General features: G+C 34.3%; 1 protein-coding gene across 1 annotated transcript in view; it reads right to left on the minus strand.

Annotated features, from left to right (window-relative positions):
• Window positions 1-1,338: 1,338 nt before the first annotated feature.
• The window catches only part of GPR137C (G protein-coupled receptor 137C), a 58,851-nt gene continuing 39,364 nt past the window's right edge, over window positions 1,339-20,825 (minus strand). The window contains exons 4-7 of the mRNA XM_043470778.1: window positions 6,743-6,892; window positions 5,385-5,510; window positions 5,099-5,217; window positions 1,339-4,182 (exon numbers count right to left, since the gene is read on the minus strand). Of these exons, the coding sequence (XP_043326713.1) occupies window positions 4,005-4,182; window positions 5,099-5,217; window positions 5,385-5,510; window positions 6,743-6,892 (573 nt within the window). The 3' untranslated portion in view covers window positions 1,339-4,004. The remainder of the gene's footprint in view (window positions 4,183-5,098; window positions 5,218-5,384; window positions 5,511-6,742; window positions 6,893-20,825) is intronic.

A 20,825-nucleotide genomic window follows, 5' to 3' on the forward strand; every position in this document is an offset into this window, starting at 1 on the left:
AATTTGGTGTGGTTTTGGCAAGTTATGAAAGGGGCCTATTATGGAAAAAATGGTAAGAACTCTTTTTTCAGGGGAAAACATTCCTGAAGAATTTCTTGAATAATCAAAGAAAAGCTGCCCAGGATTATGAGCTAGATAAATTTCTACCTGTATAAGAATCTAAGGGGAAGGAGAGAGGTGTTGTAAGTTATTTCACACAAGGATTTTTCTCAGCTTAATGTTTGAATAAACATGTACTATCTAATATGGGCTTCCCAGATGGTGCTTCCCAGGTGGCGCTAGTGGTAAAGAACCCACCTGCCAATGCAGGTAGATGTAAGAGACGCAGGTTCGATCCCTGGTTCAGGAAGATCCCCTAGAGGAGGGCACAGCAACCCACTCCAGTATTCTTGCCTGGAGAATCCCATGGACAGAGGAGACTGGCGGGCCGTATAGTCCATAGGGTCGCAGAGTCAGACGTAACTGAAGTGACTTAGCACGTATGCACATACTATCTAATAACACTGGTATTTTAAAGTAAGGCATTTCATATCGAATTAGTGTGTAACACTAGTGTACAGCTAATGTTGTACATACAGTTATCTCAATGTTCAGTACATAGTTATCCACTTATACAGTAGTTCGACTTTAGATGTTTCAACTTGACAACAGTGCAAAAGCAATACACATTCAATAGAAACTGTACTTCCACTTTTGAACTTTGTCCCCCGTCCCCCCGGCTAGTGATACGCAGCAGGGACCTCTCTCATGATTTGGGGCGGTGGCAGCACCCCCCTCAGCCACGCAGTCACAGGGGTAAACAACCCATACACAACCGTTCCCTACCAATTACAACCGTTCTGTTTTTCACTTTCAGTACAGTGTTCAATAAATTATACATGATATTCAACACTCTATTACAAAACAGGCTTTGTGTTAGATGGTTTTGCCCAACTGTAGTTTAATGTAAGTGTTTTGAGCATGTTGGTTGGATGGCGTCACCGACTCGACGGACATGAGTTTGAGTAAACTGCGGGAGTCGGTGATGGACAGGGAGGCCTGGTGTGCTGCGGTTCACGGGGTCGCAGAGTCGGACAGGACTGAGCGACTGAACTGAACTGAATGGAAGGAAGGCTAGTCTAGGCTGCGATGTTCTAGGCCAGCTGTATCAGATGCATTTTTTCACTTAGGACAAGCCAAGGAACATCTGTAATTACAAGCTCACTAAAAGTAAGCTGTCATTTGTAACTCTAGGTATTTTCCTCTTTCCTGTGGTTGGCTTCTTATACTTACATGACAGAAACTCAATGGGTGTAGTCTGTTAAAAGAGATTAAGAAAACCAGACCTCCAAATAAAAGCACAAACACTTTTATTTTTAACAGTAGTGTTTTGTTACAATTTAGTGAAACAAATAAATACATTCATTGGCCACAGCTATACTTTTATAACCAGTTTGACACTGATTTTATAGCTGAGAAACACTGTTAAACAATAAAAAAGGCAGCTATGCTTAAAAAAGCCACTTTAGCTATAAATTACATCTTTCATAAAACTACTACCAGCTATAGTGAGTGGCAAGAGTTTCAAAGTTAATGACCATCCAAATGAAACAATAAAAACAAGTACTGCTAATCACTGTAGAATTATACACTTAAGCAATGAAATTCTCTTTTCTAGTTAGTGAACCAAAAAGAAGGTTTGAAATTGTCATCATGTGCTTCAGTGCAGGATGAACAGGGGATCGATAGCCCTTTGATTTGATAAACAACTCCTTCTTTCAAGACCAGACTTAAAGTGCTCCTAGTGCTTTGGAATTTTTAAGCAAAAACTGGGCCAGAAGCTTATCTTTCTTTGTCTTTGGTGATTTATTGTGGGAGATGTCTACAAGGAGACAAATGCAAGAATTCAGGTTCCCTGGTCAAGGATAAGGAATTTACAAATCTCAGATTTGGAAGGATCAACTAATGCAACTGAAAAAAGCAGGTTATTTTATCTGAAATATTTTTAAAAAGTAATCCTCACTTATCTGGTCAAATAGGAGCATTATGTAAGGAAGTCTGGGGAAGCTTTCCTAGAAAACATGTATCACTTTGAACCCCAAGGATTAACAAAGGCAACACATCTTCTTAGTTAGCTCTAGATAATTAAATACCTAACATTATTAAGAAAATAAATAGTTGGCATTCTGAAAAGAAACCCAGTAACTGAAGTTGCAGTAAAAATACACTCAGGTAAGTGCATGGTATGTTGTCCTGTTATGACCTATAAATTCTATACTATAAATTTTTAAATAATTTGGTTGCATTGAAAGAATTTACTATAAATCCAAAGTGACATGTAAAGTTTATGCTTTGGACTGAATTCAGAATTATTTTGTACGATAAAAAGATGAAATTTCTTTGGCTGTGTACCAGCTTCCCAAGAGATCAAAAGCATTAAAAATTTCATTTTTTTCTTGGGGTTTCACATACTGTTATACTTCTGTGACGTTACTGAATCAATCAAAAAGTTGAAAGATGTTTTATGTAAGAGAAGAAAAAGAATATAACTTTCTAATCAAAGTAAAGACAGAAAAAGATAGTTGTATTAGTTCCAGTTCTGAAGAAATAGATTAGCAAATAACCATATATAGTCATCTTTAAGCATGTTGTGACAGCTTCCCAATGTTGCCTTTTACCTTGGGCTCTTGAGGTATTTAGCATCTACTTTTTTCCATATAGACATTGGTAGAAAGTGCATTTGAAAATTCTCTATCACTTTAGCCTACCATATATATATATATATATATTTTTTAGATCTAAGATAGGACGTTCAAGATAGTTTTAATGTAATTCTGAAAGTACTCCAATATTGTTAACCACTGGCTTTTATACTTACCTAGTTAGTACCTTCACATGAGTTGTTCATTTAGTCTAGTGCTGGAATTAATTTGAATTAAATTTAATTTGTTTTTGCTCATATGCAAGATATTAAAATGAAAACTAAAGGAAGAATTATATGTATTACAAAGTATTGCACTTGAGTTCACTGCAATAACATATCATGATTTAATTTACCTGAGGATAATCCTGATTCATAGGAATAATAGGTATGATTTGCTATATTTTATTTCAGCTAATTGAATGCCTTTGAAAATGTATTCTTGTTTTAACTTAGAATTGTATATTTTCTGAATAATTCTTAAATGCATCTGTAAACTTTAGTCCTAAGAAGTTTCTATCAATATCTCCCTACACAAAAATTGCTGTTGTTTTCTTGAAGAATCATGCTTAAACTACTGCATTATCTTAACCATACAGGATAATCACTTGTCCAATTCTACTTAAAGTAGCCACGTAATTTTGATTGGTATACTTTGCTCTTGAAGAAATGACTGTGGCTTTCCAAAGAACACTGCTGGTCCTCACTGTAAAGGATTACTAGTATCATTTCTTTATAATGATTGTTTGAATAATTTCAGTTAGTACTGTACAATCATGCTTAAAAGAACTATCTTCAATGATTACATATTCTCAATAGATCTTTCAAAAGAATGATACATTTTTATGCCTTCATTCTGTGCACTGTTGACACTATAAACTTTACTGGGTAAGAATTCCACATGGAGTACACTGCTGGATATACAGGCTTTGATTTTTGTGAGGAAACTGCCTCCTGATTGGATGTACAACATAACATCCCAGTGTGAACACTGGGTATGACTTTGGGGACTGCAGTGTACTCTTTCAGAACAAAGATAAAAGTGCAAATATGCGTTTGATATTCCAAAGTCAGGATGTTTGGAGGTCATCAAGTCCCTTAAGATCTAATCCTTCTTTTCTCTGGCTCCAGATTTTCCATTGTACTTCATTTTACCAGGACGAGGTCAAAAGTAACAGCTGTGTCCTCCACTGGATTCAGCCACATTTCCAGGCTTTGTTTGCAGTTGTAACGGATAATGGAATGTTTATGCAGATGGAATTTAAACACATTGAATATACACATTCATGAAAAATGATTGAAGAATCACAACTTGGTGATGCCATCAGTTTTGTGGTGTCACGTATAAGCTATGGTGACTGTTCATATCTAAGTTACTACAAGTGAACAGCAAAGGAGCAGTGTCTGTCAGAGGTCCATGCAGGTGGGGAGAGACAGTGTAACCGCTGCCGCCACAGCCCGTCATGGTGCCGTACCAGCCCAAACCTTGTGAGTTTGATAAACTGCAAGAAAAGGGCAAAAAAGGACTGCGATCAGGATATAATAACTCATGTTGGCACTCTAGTTCTTAATGCATTATGTTCTTTGCCAAATAACGGCTTTCTACAAAATTCAGTAACTTATATCTAATATCCTTGATTCTATATCACATATTAGAAAAGAATGAATAAAGACCATTCAAAATTAGTAGAACTTGATTATCAGATGATAATAATAGTAGTAATATAGTGCTTATTATGTATTGGGCTTTATTCTAGGACACACATATGTATGTTTACACACACATGCACTCAATCTTCACAACAATCCTATCAGATAGGTTCTCTTATTATCCCTATTTTACAGATGAAAAACAGACAAAAAATTGAGGTTAAGTAACTTGTCCAGATGAAGTGAGGATTAGAGAAAATGCTATATCAAACTCAAAGCATTATGTAACGTGCATTAAGGCTTTCTCTTTGCACTGATACAAAGCTAAAATGGTATGGACTTGTAATGATTTTGGAACAAGGAGGGCACTGAAGATTTCTTATAGTAGCTAAGCTTCCCAGGAGTTTTATTTAGGGTTTCTCTGTGGATTTTGAACAGCACAGTAGATATGGAAACATATATAATCACTATAATAGTATTTCTTCTCTGCTCACCAACCCCCATCAGCTTTGAACTAACGAGGGATCCTGAAATGAAAGGGTGCCATTTTACCCCCAAAGGCATTTCTCAAATAAAGGTAACATATGGACTTAGGAGCAGATGATAATTCTTTATAGTACAGGTCTCATCGTGGGTTTAACATTTACTGTTCTATGCGCCAATGTTAAATGATCTTATATATTGATAGGTATCAGCAAATCACCCTTTTCATATTTGGGTTAAAGCTTTTAAAAAAAATCTATGTTGGTACTAATTCAGTGCAACTACCTTCCTTCTCTTGAACTTCCCAGTCTTGGCAAGTCATCATCACTATCATATCGTCTCGGATTGTCGAAGAAGTATGCTCTGGAACTATAACTGTGACTATTTATCATGCCAGCAGGTGCCTGTGAACAATTGTAGTAGATAGAATATGAAGATTTACTTTTCAACTAAGAAAGGAGGTTGAGATTTATAATCCTTTTTAGTTTTTGCCAAAAATAGAAAATCAATATAAATGTTCTATTATATTTAAAAATAAGAACAGGCATTAGGTAATGTTATGATATCATACCAAATTCTGGTTTAATCTCTGTGCCCGGAAAAACAGTACCACTGACCATGCTGGCACATGTTCCCACAGAAAGAGGACCATTCCAAATACAATATACTCTTCTCCACTTACATCTTTTACGTGAGCCTGTGAATAGAATATGGTCGAGCAGTTTTAAAATCAGTCTTACATGTAAGGAATCACCCTCCACAAACAACTTGCTTCAGGTAGGGTAAGTTAACAGATCAACTTACAAGCACATAGAACTCTAAATTAATTTTCCATATTTTATGGCTTCTCATGTAATGATATTTATTCTTTAAAGATCATAAAATGCTTTGATGTTAAGTAGAATAAAGAGGTATTAACTTTTTCAACACATCAGTTTACGAAAATATTTTTAATACATGGGTAGTGGTGTGGGTGGTTTAGGTCCCATAGTCTGAGGAGGGTTATAGAAGAGACTACAGGTTCCAGCTCCTCCAAAGGCAAAATAATCGCACTTACCCTGAGTTACACCTGTAGAGAAATGTAACATGCAAGTCGCTCAGCTCTGTTGCTATTTAAAAACATGCTTTTGGGCTTAAATTCCATGTTGAATTTGTTTCTATTCAAATAGATGTGGGGAAAGAGAAATGGGAAAGGAGTGAAGGGAATCTGCCACACGGAACCAAATGTGAAAATTCCTTCTTTGAAAGATAATTAAAATTCTGATAAAATAGCATTCCAGAATGCTTAAATTCAGTACAAAGTTAAATTAATATAAATGAAGATATGACATGCACCTAGGTCAGACTATTTCTAGCAGAAGGATGGAGAATGCTGGGAGGTCAAATATGCATAGCAAGGGTACCAGGAGTCACTACAGAAAACACCTAGATACCCAAGGAACTATGAAAGCACTCCCATTTTCAAGACTGACAATGTCAGATTTTCATAAAAGTCATACATCTAAAACTGAGCCAAATATTTAGGTTATATGTGGTTCTTGGGTAAGAGAGAACTAATTTCATCCTAGCAAATTAAAGACATAACCATATTTACTAGCTAATGACAGAATATCAGCTTATCTAGAGATACTTAAACAATATCCTTTACAAATTAGTAAAATAGATTTATAACCAATAGATTTAATGCACTGTTAATATTATTCACAAAAAGAAAAGAAAATACTACTTTGGGAGAAGTTCTCTCTGAAGAATGATTTCAACTGCCACATATGAATGAGAATTTTTAAACATAGAACTTTGAAGTATGATTACTGATAGTGGCTAGAGATTCCATAAAAGTGTTTGTAAGTCAAACACTTAAAACATTCTCCTAGTCAGGCTAACTTCATTATTATACACTTAGATTCGCAATACATGCTAGATTCTTACCTTATCTGAAAGATTATCCCAGCCATAATTAAATGGACTTTCTAATGTATCCTGAGATATGGTGATCACCACCAAATTATAACATGCTCTTGAAGAGTACAGAAGAATGACCACAGAGCCTACGACAACAGTCTGGCATAGAGACATACCCTAAAAGAAATAAAAGTCATCATCACAATAGCCTACACATTTGTCATGATATATATTGTCCACATACAGTATAGTCACCTCTTGCAATGCACCCCTAGAAAACGCTGAGTGAGTGCCAGTTGAAATCAATTCTTGATTATCATGCTTTACAATTCCTATTTTTAGAACCACTTGTGTTTCAACTACCCTGTTAATGCATGTAAGTTCTTTGTCAACTTGCCTAGCAGCAGCTGGAGGAAGATTTTGTTCAGCCAAGGTTATCTTACTTCCTTAAGGAATATACGAATAAACAAGTTGGCAAGTGATCGATGTTAATCAGAGAGGTAGTTTAGGCACAATGAGAAAAGAATGGGAAATAGAAACATTAGTCCATTTGATACACTTAATTTCCAATAAGAAGCAAAATTGAATAGAAACACAATTCCTGTACTATTTGCTTTGTTCTGTTAGAGTTGATGTTAATCCTCTGTTGATATTGTTATGTTGATGACAAAATGATGCAGGCACCCAAATGCACTTTCAAATCCAAAATATTTTAATACTAAAGCTTTCACCATTTCCTGAAATATAGAAAGAAAGCCTAATATAACAGTGGTTATAACACTGGTTATAACAGTGGTTGTCAACTAGAATGTATACATTGGAGAAGGGTGTGGTATCCACTTTTGCAGAGATTTTTAACCTGAAATATTTGAATACAGCTGGTTTTCTTTGTCATCCTATTTATCTTAAAGACATTATTCTGAAAAGTGACACAACTGCCAAACACATATTGTGAAAAACACCTAATACGGTGTTTTGGAAGTTTGTATTCTAGTGTCAAAATGATTAAGCGGAAATGATGGCATTCACCACACAAGGGTCAGGGCTGCTGGATGACTGACAATTTACAGGAGAGTTCTCCACATAAGAGAATTCTCTGACCTTTATAACTTCCCCATGTCCTCTTGGACATTTATGAAGATGAAAAACTTAAGCATAATGATCTGAGCCAGAACCCAAATCTGTTTTAAATATAAAGTTTATGCTTGTCTAGTTTTAAATAGATGCCAACATATCCAGAAACACACATAGCATGTAAATTGAGGGAAATTTGTCCTTTGTTTTCTGTTCAGACCTTTATCAAGAATAGTCAAATATTTCAGAAAGGTGTGAAAGTGACAGCAATACTGCTTGTGGTATATAGTGCAAAAGCAACACATCTGTAACAGTCTGCATTCATAGTCTCATTCACAATTTCTATGTGTAGATACAAGCATCTGACCACTATAGCATACCCTCAAATCTACACATTCAAATATTTATTAATTACTTTCCTTTTGTCTTCTCATTATATTACAATTAGGGCAGTTGCACTGAATTTTTGAAGTTATGTGTGTATGTATGTTAAACAATCTATTAATTGCAGCATAGAAATAGGTTATTAAAATTTATGAGAAGGTTTCAATGGGTTTGGTAGGATTGAGAAATATTATAACTGACATGCTCATAAGAACAACACATTTTTAGAGGTGAATGAGAAGAAAGCAAACTTAAAGATGAAATATATCTTGAAAGATTTTGGGATAGCAATAGCGTATCTTCTCTGAGTTAACTCACTATTACAGCAAAAAGTATGTGTGAAAATAAAATCCTAGCAAGATTAAATTTTTTAATCAAGACTAAGCTTTTCCACAATGTGCATTTTTATTGTGCATATTTATTATGAATCCAAAAAAATGTTGCTAATAAAAAGCTAATCTAAAAGCAATCCAGTTTCCATTTTAAAAGTACTATATTATTACAGAAAAGTTAAGTAACAAGAAAAGTTAGAATACTGTAAGCATTTATGCTGCTGCTTTAATATGCTGCTGCTGCTGCTAAGTCACTTTAGTCGTGTCTGACTCTGTGCGACCCCATGGACGGCAGCCCACCAGGCTCCCCCGTCCCTGGAATTCTCCAGGCAAGAACACTGGAGTGGGTTGCCATTTCCTTCTCCAATGCATGAAAGAGAAAAATGAAAGTGAAGTCGCTCAGTCGTGTCCGACTCTGTGCGACCCCATGGACTGCAGCCCACCAGGCTCCTCCGTCCATGGGATTTTCCAGGCACGAGTACTGGGGTGGGGGTGCCATTGCCTTCTCCAATCCTTTAATATAACCATAAGTAAATTTATAGTTACTGCTTTAAGAAATACTATGACTGCTAAAAGTAATAACATCTTATAATCTGGAGTTTCTCTACTTACACTTGTAAATATTATAAAAAACTGCAAAGAAGTGTGAGCAAAGAATAGTATCAGAGCAATTAACAAAGCAAAATTGCAGCCAAATTACATACATATAATAGAGAAAGAAGTCCACCAATTTAGAAAACAAATTAAGATTCTTCCCACAAAATATAGGATCATAAAACAAAAGTAAAGGATTCAACTACATGGAAAGTGCTGTTGGAAAGTTAGAGAAAATTTTTCTAAATTGAATAGTCATGACAAACAATTCCACTCAGGAGCAATCCTCAAAGAATGATTCTCCCTTCCTCTACTTTAGACATCTACAAACCACTGTTTTAGAAATTCCACACTTGACAAGTAAAGAAGAGTTAGACCTCACTCCAGTATGCTTACCATCAGTATTTGTTTATAGGTACTTTTAGGACGCAGATATGCAGAAACCTCAACTTACCATTCACTGAATTTTGACAACTGGTGTATACAAATAAGGAACATTACCATCACTCTTGAATGTTCTCTGACATCCATTCCCCACCAGTCAACCCCTCAGACACAAATATTCCCCTGCTTTTGTTTTTACCACAACTTAGTTCTGCTTACTCTAGAACTTCACATAAATGGAATTATAGAATATGAACTCTTGTGTAGGTATCACTCACTCAACATAATGTTTTGAGATTCATCCATGCTGTTGGATGTACCAGTAGTTAGGTCTTTGCACTGCTGAGGTGAACAATGAACGTGACCAACTCCTGGTTTGCTCAAAAGTTTCCTAGTTAAAAAACTTTCCTAGTTTTAGCACTGAAAGTCCCATATTCCAGAAACCCTTTGAGTCCCTAGCAAACCAGGACAGTTAACCCCACTAATCCACTGTATAATTACATGAATGTGTTTATATGAGAATTTGTTTATCCACTTTTTCTGTTGATGGACTGTTTCTGTGAATGTTCTTACTCAAATCTTTTTGTGGACATATTCTTTTGCTTTTCTTGGGTAAATACCTCAGAATGGAATTGCTGGGTCATGTGATAGGTTTAAGTTCAGCTATATAAGAAACTGCCAGATCTTTCCCCAAAATGGATGTCCAATTTTATATTTCCAACAAAATATGAGAGTTCCAGTTGTTCCAATTCCTAGATAACATTTGGAGTTGTCAATCTCTTTAATTTTAACCATGCTGTGGATATTTTGGTTTTAATTTGCATTTCCTCAGATGACTAACGATATTGTGTTTATTGGCCATTTGTACATCTTCTTTGTGAAAAGTCTGTTCATATCTTTGACCATTTTTAAATTGGGCTGTCTTTTTAAAAATTATTGAGTTGTAGACAGTCCCTGCATATATTGGAAATGATTCCTTGTCAGATGTATGCATTGCAAATATTTCCCTAAAATCTGTGGTTTGCCTTAGCATTTTCTTAGTCTTGCCTTTTTATGGGAAAATTTAATTTTAATTAAGTCTAATTTATTATTATTCTTTTGTGATTACTTTCAAAGACCTGCTTAAGAGATGTTCAAAAGGAAATTAGTCCTGAATATTCATTGGAAGGACTGATGCTGAACTGAAGCTGAAACTCCAATACTTTGGCCACCTGATACAAAAACTGACTCATTGGAAAAGACCCTGATACTGGGAAAGATTGAAGGCAGAAGGAGAAGGGGACAATAGAGGATGAGATGGTTGGATGGTATCACTGACTCAATGGACATTGAGCAAGCTCTGGGAGTTGGTGATGGACAGGGAAGCCCAGCATACTGCAGTCCATGGGATCGCAGGGAATCAGACATGACTGAGTGACTGAACTGAAGAGATCTTTGCCTGTACCCAAACTGTAAAGATAATCTCTTATGTTTAGTTTTAAAAGCTTTAGACTTTTTTGAGCTATATTTAAATTTGTGACCCGTTTTGAATTTTTGTGTGTATATGAGATGCAGCTAGAGGTTCATTTTATTTCATGTGGATATCCAGTTGATCCAGCACCACTAGCTTTCCCTTTGAATTGTTTTAGCACCTTTGTCAAAAATCAAGATTATTTAAGTGTGGATTGTTTCCAGGCTCTCTATTATGTTTGTCTATGTCTTAATTACTATGGTTTTACACTAAGTTTCAAAGTCATGTGTTCTAACTCTTCTTTTTCAGAATTACCTTCTGCATTGTTCACTACAATAACCGTTAGCCACATGTATTTACAAAATCACATTTAAACATGTTAAATTAAAAGATCAGTTCCTTTGTAGCACAAGTCCTCTTTCAAGTGCTCCATAGTAACATATTGGCTAGTACAGATATATAATATTTTCATCATCACAGAAAGTTCTGTTGGAAAGCACTACTTTTTAAAAGTATTTTAGGTCCTTTGTATATCCATATAAATTTTAGAATAAATTTGTCAATTTCTATTTTTTAAAGCCGCAAGGTACAATTATAATTGGGATTGCATTTTATTGATAGATCTTTTGTGGAGAGAATTGTCATCTTAAAAATACTGTATCTTCTAATCCATAAATAATGCTCTTCAATGATTTAGATCTTTAATTTACCTCAGCAATAGGTAATAGTTTTCAGTATAGAGGTACTGCTTGTTTTTTGCAAAATAGATTCCTAAGTATTTTGGGTTTTTTATGCTGTAGAATTGCTTTTTGAATTTAATTTTCAAACTGATTATACCTGGTATATATGAAAATCATGTAATTTTGCATTTTGACTTTGTATCCTGAGAACTTGCTATATTCATGATTCCTCAGGATGCTCTACTTAAGCAACCATGTTATCTGCAATTAGTTTTCTTTTTTTTTTTTGATGGGCTAGGTGGTTTTTTAAAAAATATTAACTTATTTTAATTGGAGTATAATTAGTTTACAATATTGTGATGGTTTTTGCCATACATCAACATGAATCAGCCACAGGTGTACATGTGTCCCCCCATCCTGAATCCCCTTCCCGCCTCCCTCCCCACCCTATCCCTCTGGGTTGTCCTATTATACAGAGTGAATTAAGTCAGAAAGAGAAAGTCAAATACTGCATATTAATGCATGCATATATATGGAATTTAGAAAGATGGTACTGAAGATCCTATATGCAGGGCAGCAAAGGAGTCACAGACATAAAATACAGTTTTACTTCTTAATTTCTAATTTTATACCTTCTGTTTTTGTTTTATTGGACTACTGAATAGAAATGGTGAGAATGGACTTCCTTGCTTTGTTCCCAACCTCAAGGGCAAAACATTCAATACTTTCAGTGTGACACAGATTGCAGGTTTTTTAGAGACGCCTTTTATCAGGTTGAGGAACATTCCTTCTGTTCCCTGTTGGCTTAAAGTTTCATTGCGATTATTTTTAAATCATGAAGGGTGCTGAATTTTGTCAGATGTTTTTGCTACATCTATTCAAATGATTATTTATCTTTTTTCTTTTGTTCTCTCAATGTAGTGAATTACATTGATTGATTTTCAAATGTTAAACCAGTGTTGCTAGATTCTGTATCTCTAAGAGATTACATGTGTGTGCTCAGTCACTTCAGCCGTGTCCAACTCTGTGTGACCCTATGGACTGCAGCCTGCCAGGCTCCTCTATCCATGGGGTTATCCTGGCATGAATATTGCAGTGGGTTGCCATGCCCTCTTCCAGCTGATCTTCCTAATCCAGGGATTGAACCTACATCTCCTGAGGCTCATGAATTGGGACTGAGCATAGGACGCTAAAAGCTCCAACTATGATTGTGGGGATTTTTATCCCTTTATTTCTTACTACCTGGTAAGTTCCTCCTCTTTATTCCTACTATTTGGCTTCATATACACATCTATTATTTTCATGTGTTTGATGAACTGTACCTCTTTATATTTGGTAATATTCTTTGCTTAACTTTTATATCTGGTAATACCCTTTGTCTTGACAACTCTTTTGCTTAATATTAAAGTGCCTTCTTACACTTATTGAATGAATAGTATATTAGTTTCCTTGTTCAACTTATATCTATCTTTATATTTAAAGTGCCTTCTGGAAGTCACAGTATAGATGGGTCTTTTTTTTTTTTTTTAATTCATTTTGACAGTCTCTACCTTTTAACAGGACTGTTTAGTCCATTAACATTTACTATAATTAGTGATATGTTTAAATTTAGGTCTTACATTTTACTATTTGCATATTTATTTGTTGTTCCCCTATCTATTATTTCCTGCATCTTTTGGTTAATTGAATACCTTTTAGAACTCCATTTTAATTTATCTATTGAACTTTTAACTATACTTTTCTATTCCTTGTTGTTTTCTTTTTGCCTTAAGTGGTTGCTCTAGGGCAGCAGTCCTTAAAGTGTGGTCCTGGGATCTTAAAAATCAAAATCAAGATGATTAAAAACAAGAGTACTAAGATGTTATTTGCCTATTATATTTTCATTCTCTTTTGTATATACAGCAGAGTTTTCCAGAGGCTTTATGATATGTGATGGTGTCAACACTCTGTATGCATGTGTGTTCTTGTGTTTTCTGTTAATAGGTTCCTGATATAATAGATTTAGGGTATAAATACATCCATTTTCAGAGATTAACTCAGCTTGTTCTCTGTATCTTTATTGGGTTCTTGTTAATTTTCTTTAATTATACCTGATATACCTGCTAAAACCTCATTATTATCAAACAGTTAGGTTTATTTTCTTTTTTGGCAATGCCCAAACATGGCCTGTGGGTTCCTAGTTCCCAAACAGGGATCAAACCCATACCCCCTGTAGTGGAAGCATGGAGTTTTAACCACCAGACCATCAGGAAAATCCCCAAACAAGTAGTTATTCTGAAATCCTAGAAGAAAAGAAGAGAAAGGGGGATTTCCCTGGTAATCCAGTGGTTAGGACTTGATGTTTTCACTGCCGTGGCCTGGCTTCAAACTCAGGTTGGGGAACTAAGATCCAGCAAGCCACAGGGTGTAGCCAAAAGAAAAAAAAATATGATGAAATCCTAAATTTTTCCTTGTATCTACATGGCAGCACAATAAGACTAGGTAGAATTAATATATTTGTTTCATAATATTTAAGCATTTAAATAAAAACTTAAAATATTAAATTTAATATTAAACTCATTTTAGAAATTAATAACATTTTACTCTAAAATGAAAAATTATAATTCTTTTCATATTTAAGAATGGATTATTGGCTTAGGAATGGGGACTTATCTTTTTATTGGTACAAAGTTTCAGTATGGGATGATGAAGATGATCTAGAGATGGACAGTGGTGATGGTTACACAACAATGTAAATGTACTTTATGTCCCTGAACTGTACATTTAAAAATGGTTAAAATCATAAATTTTATGTTATGTATATTCATTAGAATAACAAATATTTTTCTCTACACACAGCTTTTCTGTTTACTTCTAAGATACTGAGAAAGTTGAAAGTGTTAGAATTCTCTGACTCAGTGAAGAAAGAAATCTATATACAGTAACTGGGTGACACTGATTTCCTGTTTTATCAAATGAAATGCAATGAAAACTACCTTTCAATAGGTTTTATAAATGTTAATAATTTACCTTATTGTCTTTTGCAACAGAACATTATGTCTAAGTTAAGCTGCAGCATCATTTTGAGATCAATCATTCAGAGAGTAAAGCAAAACAACTGTAATTGTAAATGCAGGTGTGGTGAGCATTTAAATGCCACAAATTGTTTTTGTAACTTTCCAAACTAGAAATTAAAAAACCATTCAGGCATTTTATAGGCTAAGTTGTCACACTTAGCCTACATTGGTTGGCAAACCAATCACAATAGCTGAGAGACTAGTAAAGCCTTGAAAAGTTAAATTGTTGAATGCCTCCTGGATGAAACATGCATTACCATTTTCCAATATAGAAATTTACTGATTCAAAGATTTAACTAAAAAAATAGTGATTTAATGTCTTATCAATAGACTTGTGTTACTATTTTTGCCTTAAAAATAAATAAATCTGATATAGTAGGACTAATTTTGTTTGTATTCATTTGGTGTCAGCACCAACTAATCATACAAGATATTCTTATGTCAATGCCTGAGAAGTAGTACTGAAATATTCAAAGTGTTGAAAATTCTTCTGATTATTTATCCTGGGCCAACTGCGCTGATAGTCTCACTAATGGTACAGAAATAGTCGATGGTAAAACTGTGGGCTGGAGCACAAAGCAATGCAGTGGTACCAAACAGTATTATGTTCTTTACTACTACGCACTCCCAGTTAAAAAAGAAAGTTCATTTAAGAATATCCCTGATGAAATAGTGAAAATATTTATTAAGTATTGACCCCCCAGTACCTATCTATTTAATATTCTGTGTGATGAGATAAGATATACATTGAAGTAATTCTGCTGTATACTGAAGCACAGTAGTTGTCTTGAGGAGAAGCACTTATGTGGTTGTTTGACTTGTGAGCTGAACTTGTGAGCCACTTTTTTCATGAAACCCCATTTTCTACTTGACAGACAGCTATGGCAGACAAACAACGGTCATTTAGACTTGGTTAATAAGCATACTTCTTTTTTAAAAAATAAATGAAATGAGCCTGTCATGTCAAAGAAAACATCTAATAATATTTATTGCCAATGATGAAATATGAACTTTCAAGTGAAAATTAGAATTTTTGAAGACTTGTAAGTACCTGTATCCACTGTAAGACTGGCAGTTTCCCAAACTTAAATACTTTCTTTGATGCGGTTGGTGGTAGTATTAACAAAAGTGATTCTGGATATTGTCTAATGAAATGTATCAACATTTTGAAGATCTGTGACCACTCTTTTCCTATGATCAATGCATGATGTTATAACTCATTCAAAGTGTAAGACAGACCAATGGAGAGTACAGAAAATTCACTAATATGGCTTTAGATTCTATATGGCAACTAACCTTTAAGAAACCTCCACTTCAGAGTTTTGGTGTAGTATTAAAGAAGAATATCCACAATTATCTGAAAAGGCTATTTAAATTCTCCTCCATTTTCCAACTATATGTATGTGTGAGGATGGATTTTCTTCATATACTTCAACCTAAACAACATATCACAACAGATTGAATGCAGAAGCAGATATGAAAATCCAGATGTCTTCTATTAAGTCAGACATTAAAGAGATTTCAAAATGTAAAGCAATGTCAATCTTTTCACTAAGTTACTTTTGTTTTGGAAAACATAATTATCTAGCATAAAAACATTTTATTCATGTTAACATAGAATAGATTTATTATTGGTATTTTAATGAATTAATAAATGAATATTTTTAATTTCTCATTTTTTCTAAAATGTATATATAGGTAGATGTAAGTTATATAAACAAAATCTCTTTGGGGTCCTCAGTAATTCTTAGTATTGTAATGGGATCTTGACACCAAAACGTTTGAGAATCACTGCTCTAGGGATTATAAAATATATCCTTAACTTTTCATAGTCTAAATAATTGTTAATATTATTCCACACGATGTAAAATATAATAACTGTGACCATATAGGCCCTGTCCTTTATGCTACAGTGCTATAGTTGTTCTATATACTATACCGAGAATTATGTATTATATCTACACACCTAAGCCTCACATTATAATGTTTGCTTTGCACAGTCATATTTATTTTAAAGAAATTAAGAAATTATATTTACCCACACATTTTTTATTTCTTGTGTTCTTCATTCCTTCCTGAAGAGCTAAAATTCAAGCCAATTTTATTCCTCTCCAGTCTGTAAAATTCTCTTAGCATTTCTTGTAGTGTAGGTCTGTTGGTAGTGCATCTTCTTTGTTTTCTTTTTCTTTTATCTGAAGATGTTTCTACTTCTTCATGATTCTTTAAGAATATTTTTGCGAGATAACAGATTTCAGAGTTGACAACATTTTTCTTTCAGCATTTCAAAGATATTGTTTCCATGTCTTCAGGCTGTATTACATCTGATGAGAAGTGACTGATCCTTTGAATCAGTGTTCCCTTATGTATGTGTCATTTTTCTCCATTCGCAAAATTTTCTTTTTTTAGGTTTTAAGCACTTCAGGGCTTCCCCAGTGGCTCAGTGGGTAAAGAATTCACCTGCAATGCAGGAGACACAGGAGACGTGGGTTCGATTCCTGGGTCAGGAAGATTCCCTGAAGGAGGAAATGGTAACCCACTCCAGTATTCTTGCCTGGGAAATCCCATAGACAGAGGATCCTGGCAGGCTACAACAGTCCACAAAGTTGTGTCACAAAGAGTTGGACACAATTGAGCACATAACACTTTCACTCTCACTTCAAGCACCTTGACTACAATGAACCTAGGTGAGATTTTCTTTATATTTATCCTGATTGGGATTGCTGAGCTTCATGAAACTGCAAATTTATGTCTGTCATCAAAATTGGAAAATTTAGGTCATAGGTCTTCACACGTTTTTTTCCCAATCTCATTTTCTTCCTCTTTTCCTTTGGGAATTCCAATTACACATAATTTGACCCTGAGACTCTGTTCATTTCATTGTCATCTCCCCTCCCTGTCCCCCATCATCCTCTGGTCTTCAGATTGGATAATTTCTGATGGATTTAAGTTCACTGACTCTTCTTTCACCTCCAATCTGCTGCGAAGCCCAAGTAGTGACTATTTAATTTTAAATACTGTATTTTTTAATTCTAAACTTTCTGGTAGTTTTAAAAAACAGTTTCTATTTCTCTTAAGATTTCTTATTTATTAATTCATTCAAGTATTAATATATATTTCCTTCATATCCTTGAGCATATTATAAAATCATTGATAAATTCAACATCTGGGTTAACATCTGAGACTGCCACCAATGATTGCTTTTTGAGTTTTTCTTTTTGCTCTTGAGTATGAGTTATAGTTTTCCTGTTTCTTCATATATCTAGTGACCTTGGATTCTGTTCTGGACATTGTGAGAGCCATGTTTTAGAGTTTGGATGCTGTTATAGTTTTCTAAAACATATTGATTTTTCTTTTCCCTTAAAAATTTTTTTATTTTTAGCAAATGATTAAGCTGGCTAGACTCAAATCTCAAACTGTCTCCCATGCATGAATAGCAGCTGAAATCTCAGTTCAATTTCTTTAACCTTTACTGTGCTGCTGCTTAGAGTATGTCCTGAACATGTCTAGTTCAAGTATCAGATAAAAATTTGGCAGAGTTTAAAATCAGAATTTGGACCTTCCTCTACTTGGCTGTCTTCTTCCTGAGATTTTCCACTGACTTTCCATCTGGAATAGTTTCTTGAATTTTGCCCTATGATTCTTCAAGCAAGTAAAATAGCAGGTTTCTCTTCAAGTTTTGGCTGCCCCATGGATGGGACTTTTCCTCAGGCTAGAAGCTGTAAAAAACAGGGAATTCATGCTGTGTCAGTTCCTTCTTCTAACAGGCTGCTCTCCAGTGCTGTCAGCGCTTTTTTATACTTTTTCCAGGATTTATCTTTGCTTTCTGCAGAAGGTTGAGTCCAATAGAAGCTACTTGGCCAATAGCAGAAGTAGAACCCTGCACATGTTTCTGAATCCATCTCACAAATGCTATTTCCATTTTGAAATTAGAATGCCAAACTAAGCATCAAAAATAAGAAAACAAAGTAATCTCAATTAGTAAATTTAAAATGTATTTTGATAACTATAAGGCCTAAACAGTTTTAAAAATAGTTTCATGATGCTAAGACACAATGAAATTAGATCTCTGGCTCCAATGACTCCACTGTTACAGGTAAGATGGCTTTAAGTTGATGGACTTTATGTCCATGGAAAAATAAAAAACTTCTGAAAATGCTGGCTGGTCTAGTAGAAGAATTTAGTAATATAAAGGAAAGGTATGATTATTTGGGACCCCATGGATTATACAGTCCATGGGATTCTCCAGGCCAGAATACTGGAGTGGATAGCCTATCCCTTCTCCAGGGAATCTTCAGGAAGAGATAAAAGATATAAACCCAGGGTTGTAAGCAGGGATTTTTCAAATGGGACAAGTGTGTGGTGGATTGGTTCAGCAACAGAATAGGAAATAAGACTTGCAATATAAGAACTGGAATAATGAAGGCAGTAAATTAAAGAAGCACCACAGCTTAAGATGAATGAAAAAAATTCCAGTGACTCAAGAGAGAAATCAGAATACTGGGAAGGTAGCAATCATATCTATTATAGAGGATGATGCAGCCTCTGTTTTTTTTTTGTTTTAAACCATCATCCTCAACAAATTCCGGTGAAGTCATATTTCAGGGTGGTGGATGACAGGCATTAATGGTATTTTAGTTTATTACTTTAATGTGGCCTAAGTAATCATAAACTACTTCTTTAGTCTTATGGGATCAACTGGTCTCCATGAATGATCAAAAATATGGTTTAGTTGAATGTTACTGTGCCTCTGAAAGATGCTGATAATACCTTCCATCCCAGTATAGTAATTAATATGGATCAAGAGTTGAGTGAACATGGGACAGAAAGGTTTACATAGTAATTAAAACTGTCAGACATTCAGGAGAGAGAGAGAGAAAATGCATTATTTGCAAACAGTTAACTAGGCAGGGAGACAAGCTAACCTTGAGTCAGACAATGATTTGTTTTACACTCTTATCCAGATATAAAATTGTACATGTCCTTGATCAGAGATGTAAGGCTAAAAGCTCAACTTTTGTACTCACCATAACTTTGAGTGGTCTTTCATACAGATAATCACAACTTGCCATTATTTTGGCTCCTATAATGGCAAGTTGGGATTATCTGTGTGAAAGATCACTCAAAGATAAGGTGAGTACAAAAGTTGAGCTTTTAAATTAATTAATTTGAAACCTTTTTGTGCCACTATTTTATCCATTAAAAATTACATGTCTCCTATATTCTTATAAATATGCTTATTTTTCCTAATATTGAAATTAATATTAGAATAAAAATAATTTTATTGTATGTATTTTAATGTTAAAATTATATTATAATTCTGATTAAAAGTAAATAAATTCAAATATACCACAGAAAACAAAGAAAGGCAAAGCAAAGAGCAATTCAAAAAACTTAATTGGAGAAAAGGACTAATACTGACAAATGATCATATTAATAAATACAATGTATTTGTTTACCCTATAAAGAGTTTGTAAAAAAGAAACATTTTATCTAAAGTTAATGAGACACACTTGAAATGTCAGCAATATACAAAAAGTTTAAAAATAATATTAAGAAAAAAATTAAAAAATAAATAAAAAAGGTCATTATATACTTTCAACGATACATATTCCAAAAATTTCTAAGAAAAATGACTCAATTATTAGATGAAATGTTGGAGACTTCAACTGTTACAAAATCTGTGCAGAATGGAATATAAATAGAGTCAAAATTAAAATATTTAAAAGAGAAATCCTATTCTCCAGTAATTCTTATCTTTTTCACTGTTCCTTTGGAGAATTTGATTATGTATAGAGGACATGTCTCCAGACACATTCTGCCAACAATTTTAGGTATTCAAGAACTTTTTGAAGCTACATTACCATCCTTTTGTATATATTAGGATCATAATAGCTAACATTTATAAGGCCTTCCTAACTGCTAGGAATCACACTAAACACTTTATATTCATTTTAATTTAATTTTTATAACAACATTATAAGGTAGGTACCACTCTTACCCTCAAACAACCTATGAGACCAACATTATCATTATTTTCATTTTACAGACCAGGAGAGTGACCATTAGAGATGCTGTTACTGAAACAGGAGGCAAGGCGGCAGGGAACAACTTTTAAAAGAATGATATGGCCATAGGACATGACAAAAACTAGTTAGA

Source organism: Cervus canadensis, chromosome 6, assembly GCF_019320065.1.
Source record: "Cervus canadensis isolate Bull #8, Minnesota chromosome 6, ASM1932006v1, whole genome shotgun sequence".
NCBI classification, from domain to species: domain Eukaryota; kingdom Metazoa; phylum Chordata; class Mammalia; order Artiodactyla; family Cervidae; genus Cervus; species Cervus canadensis.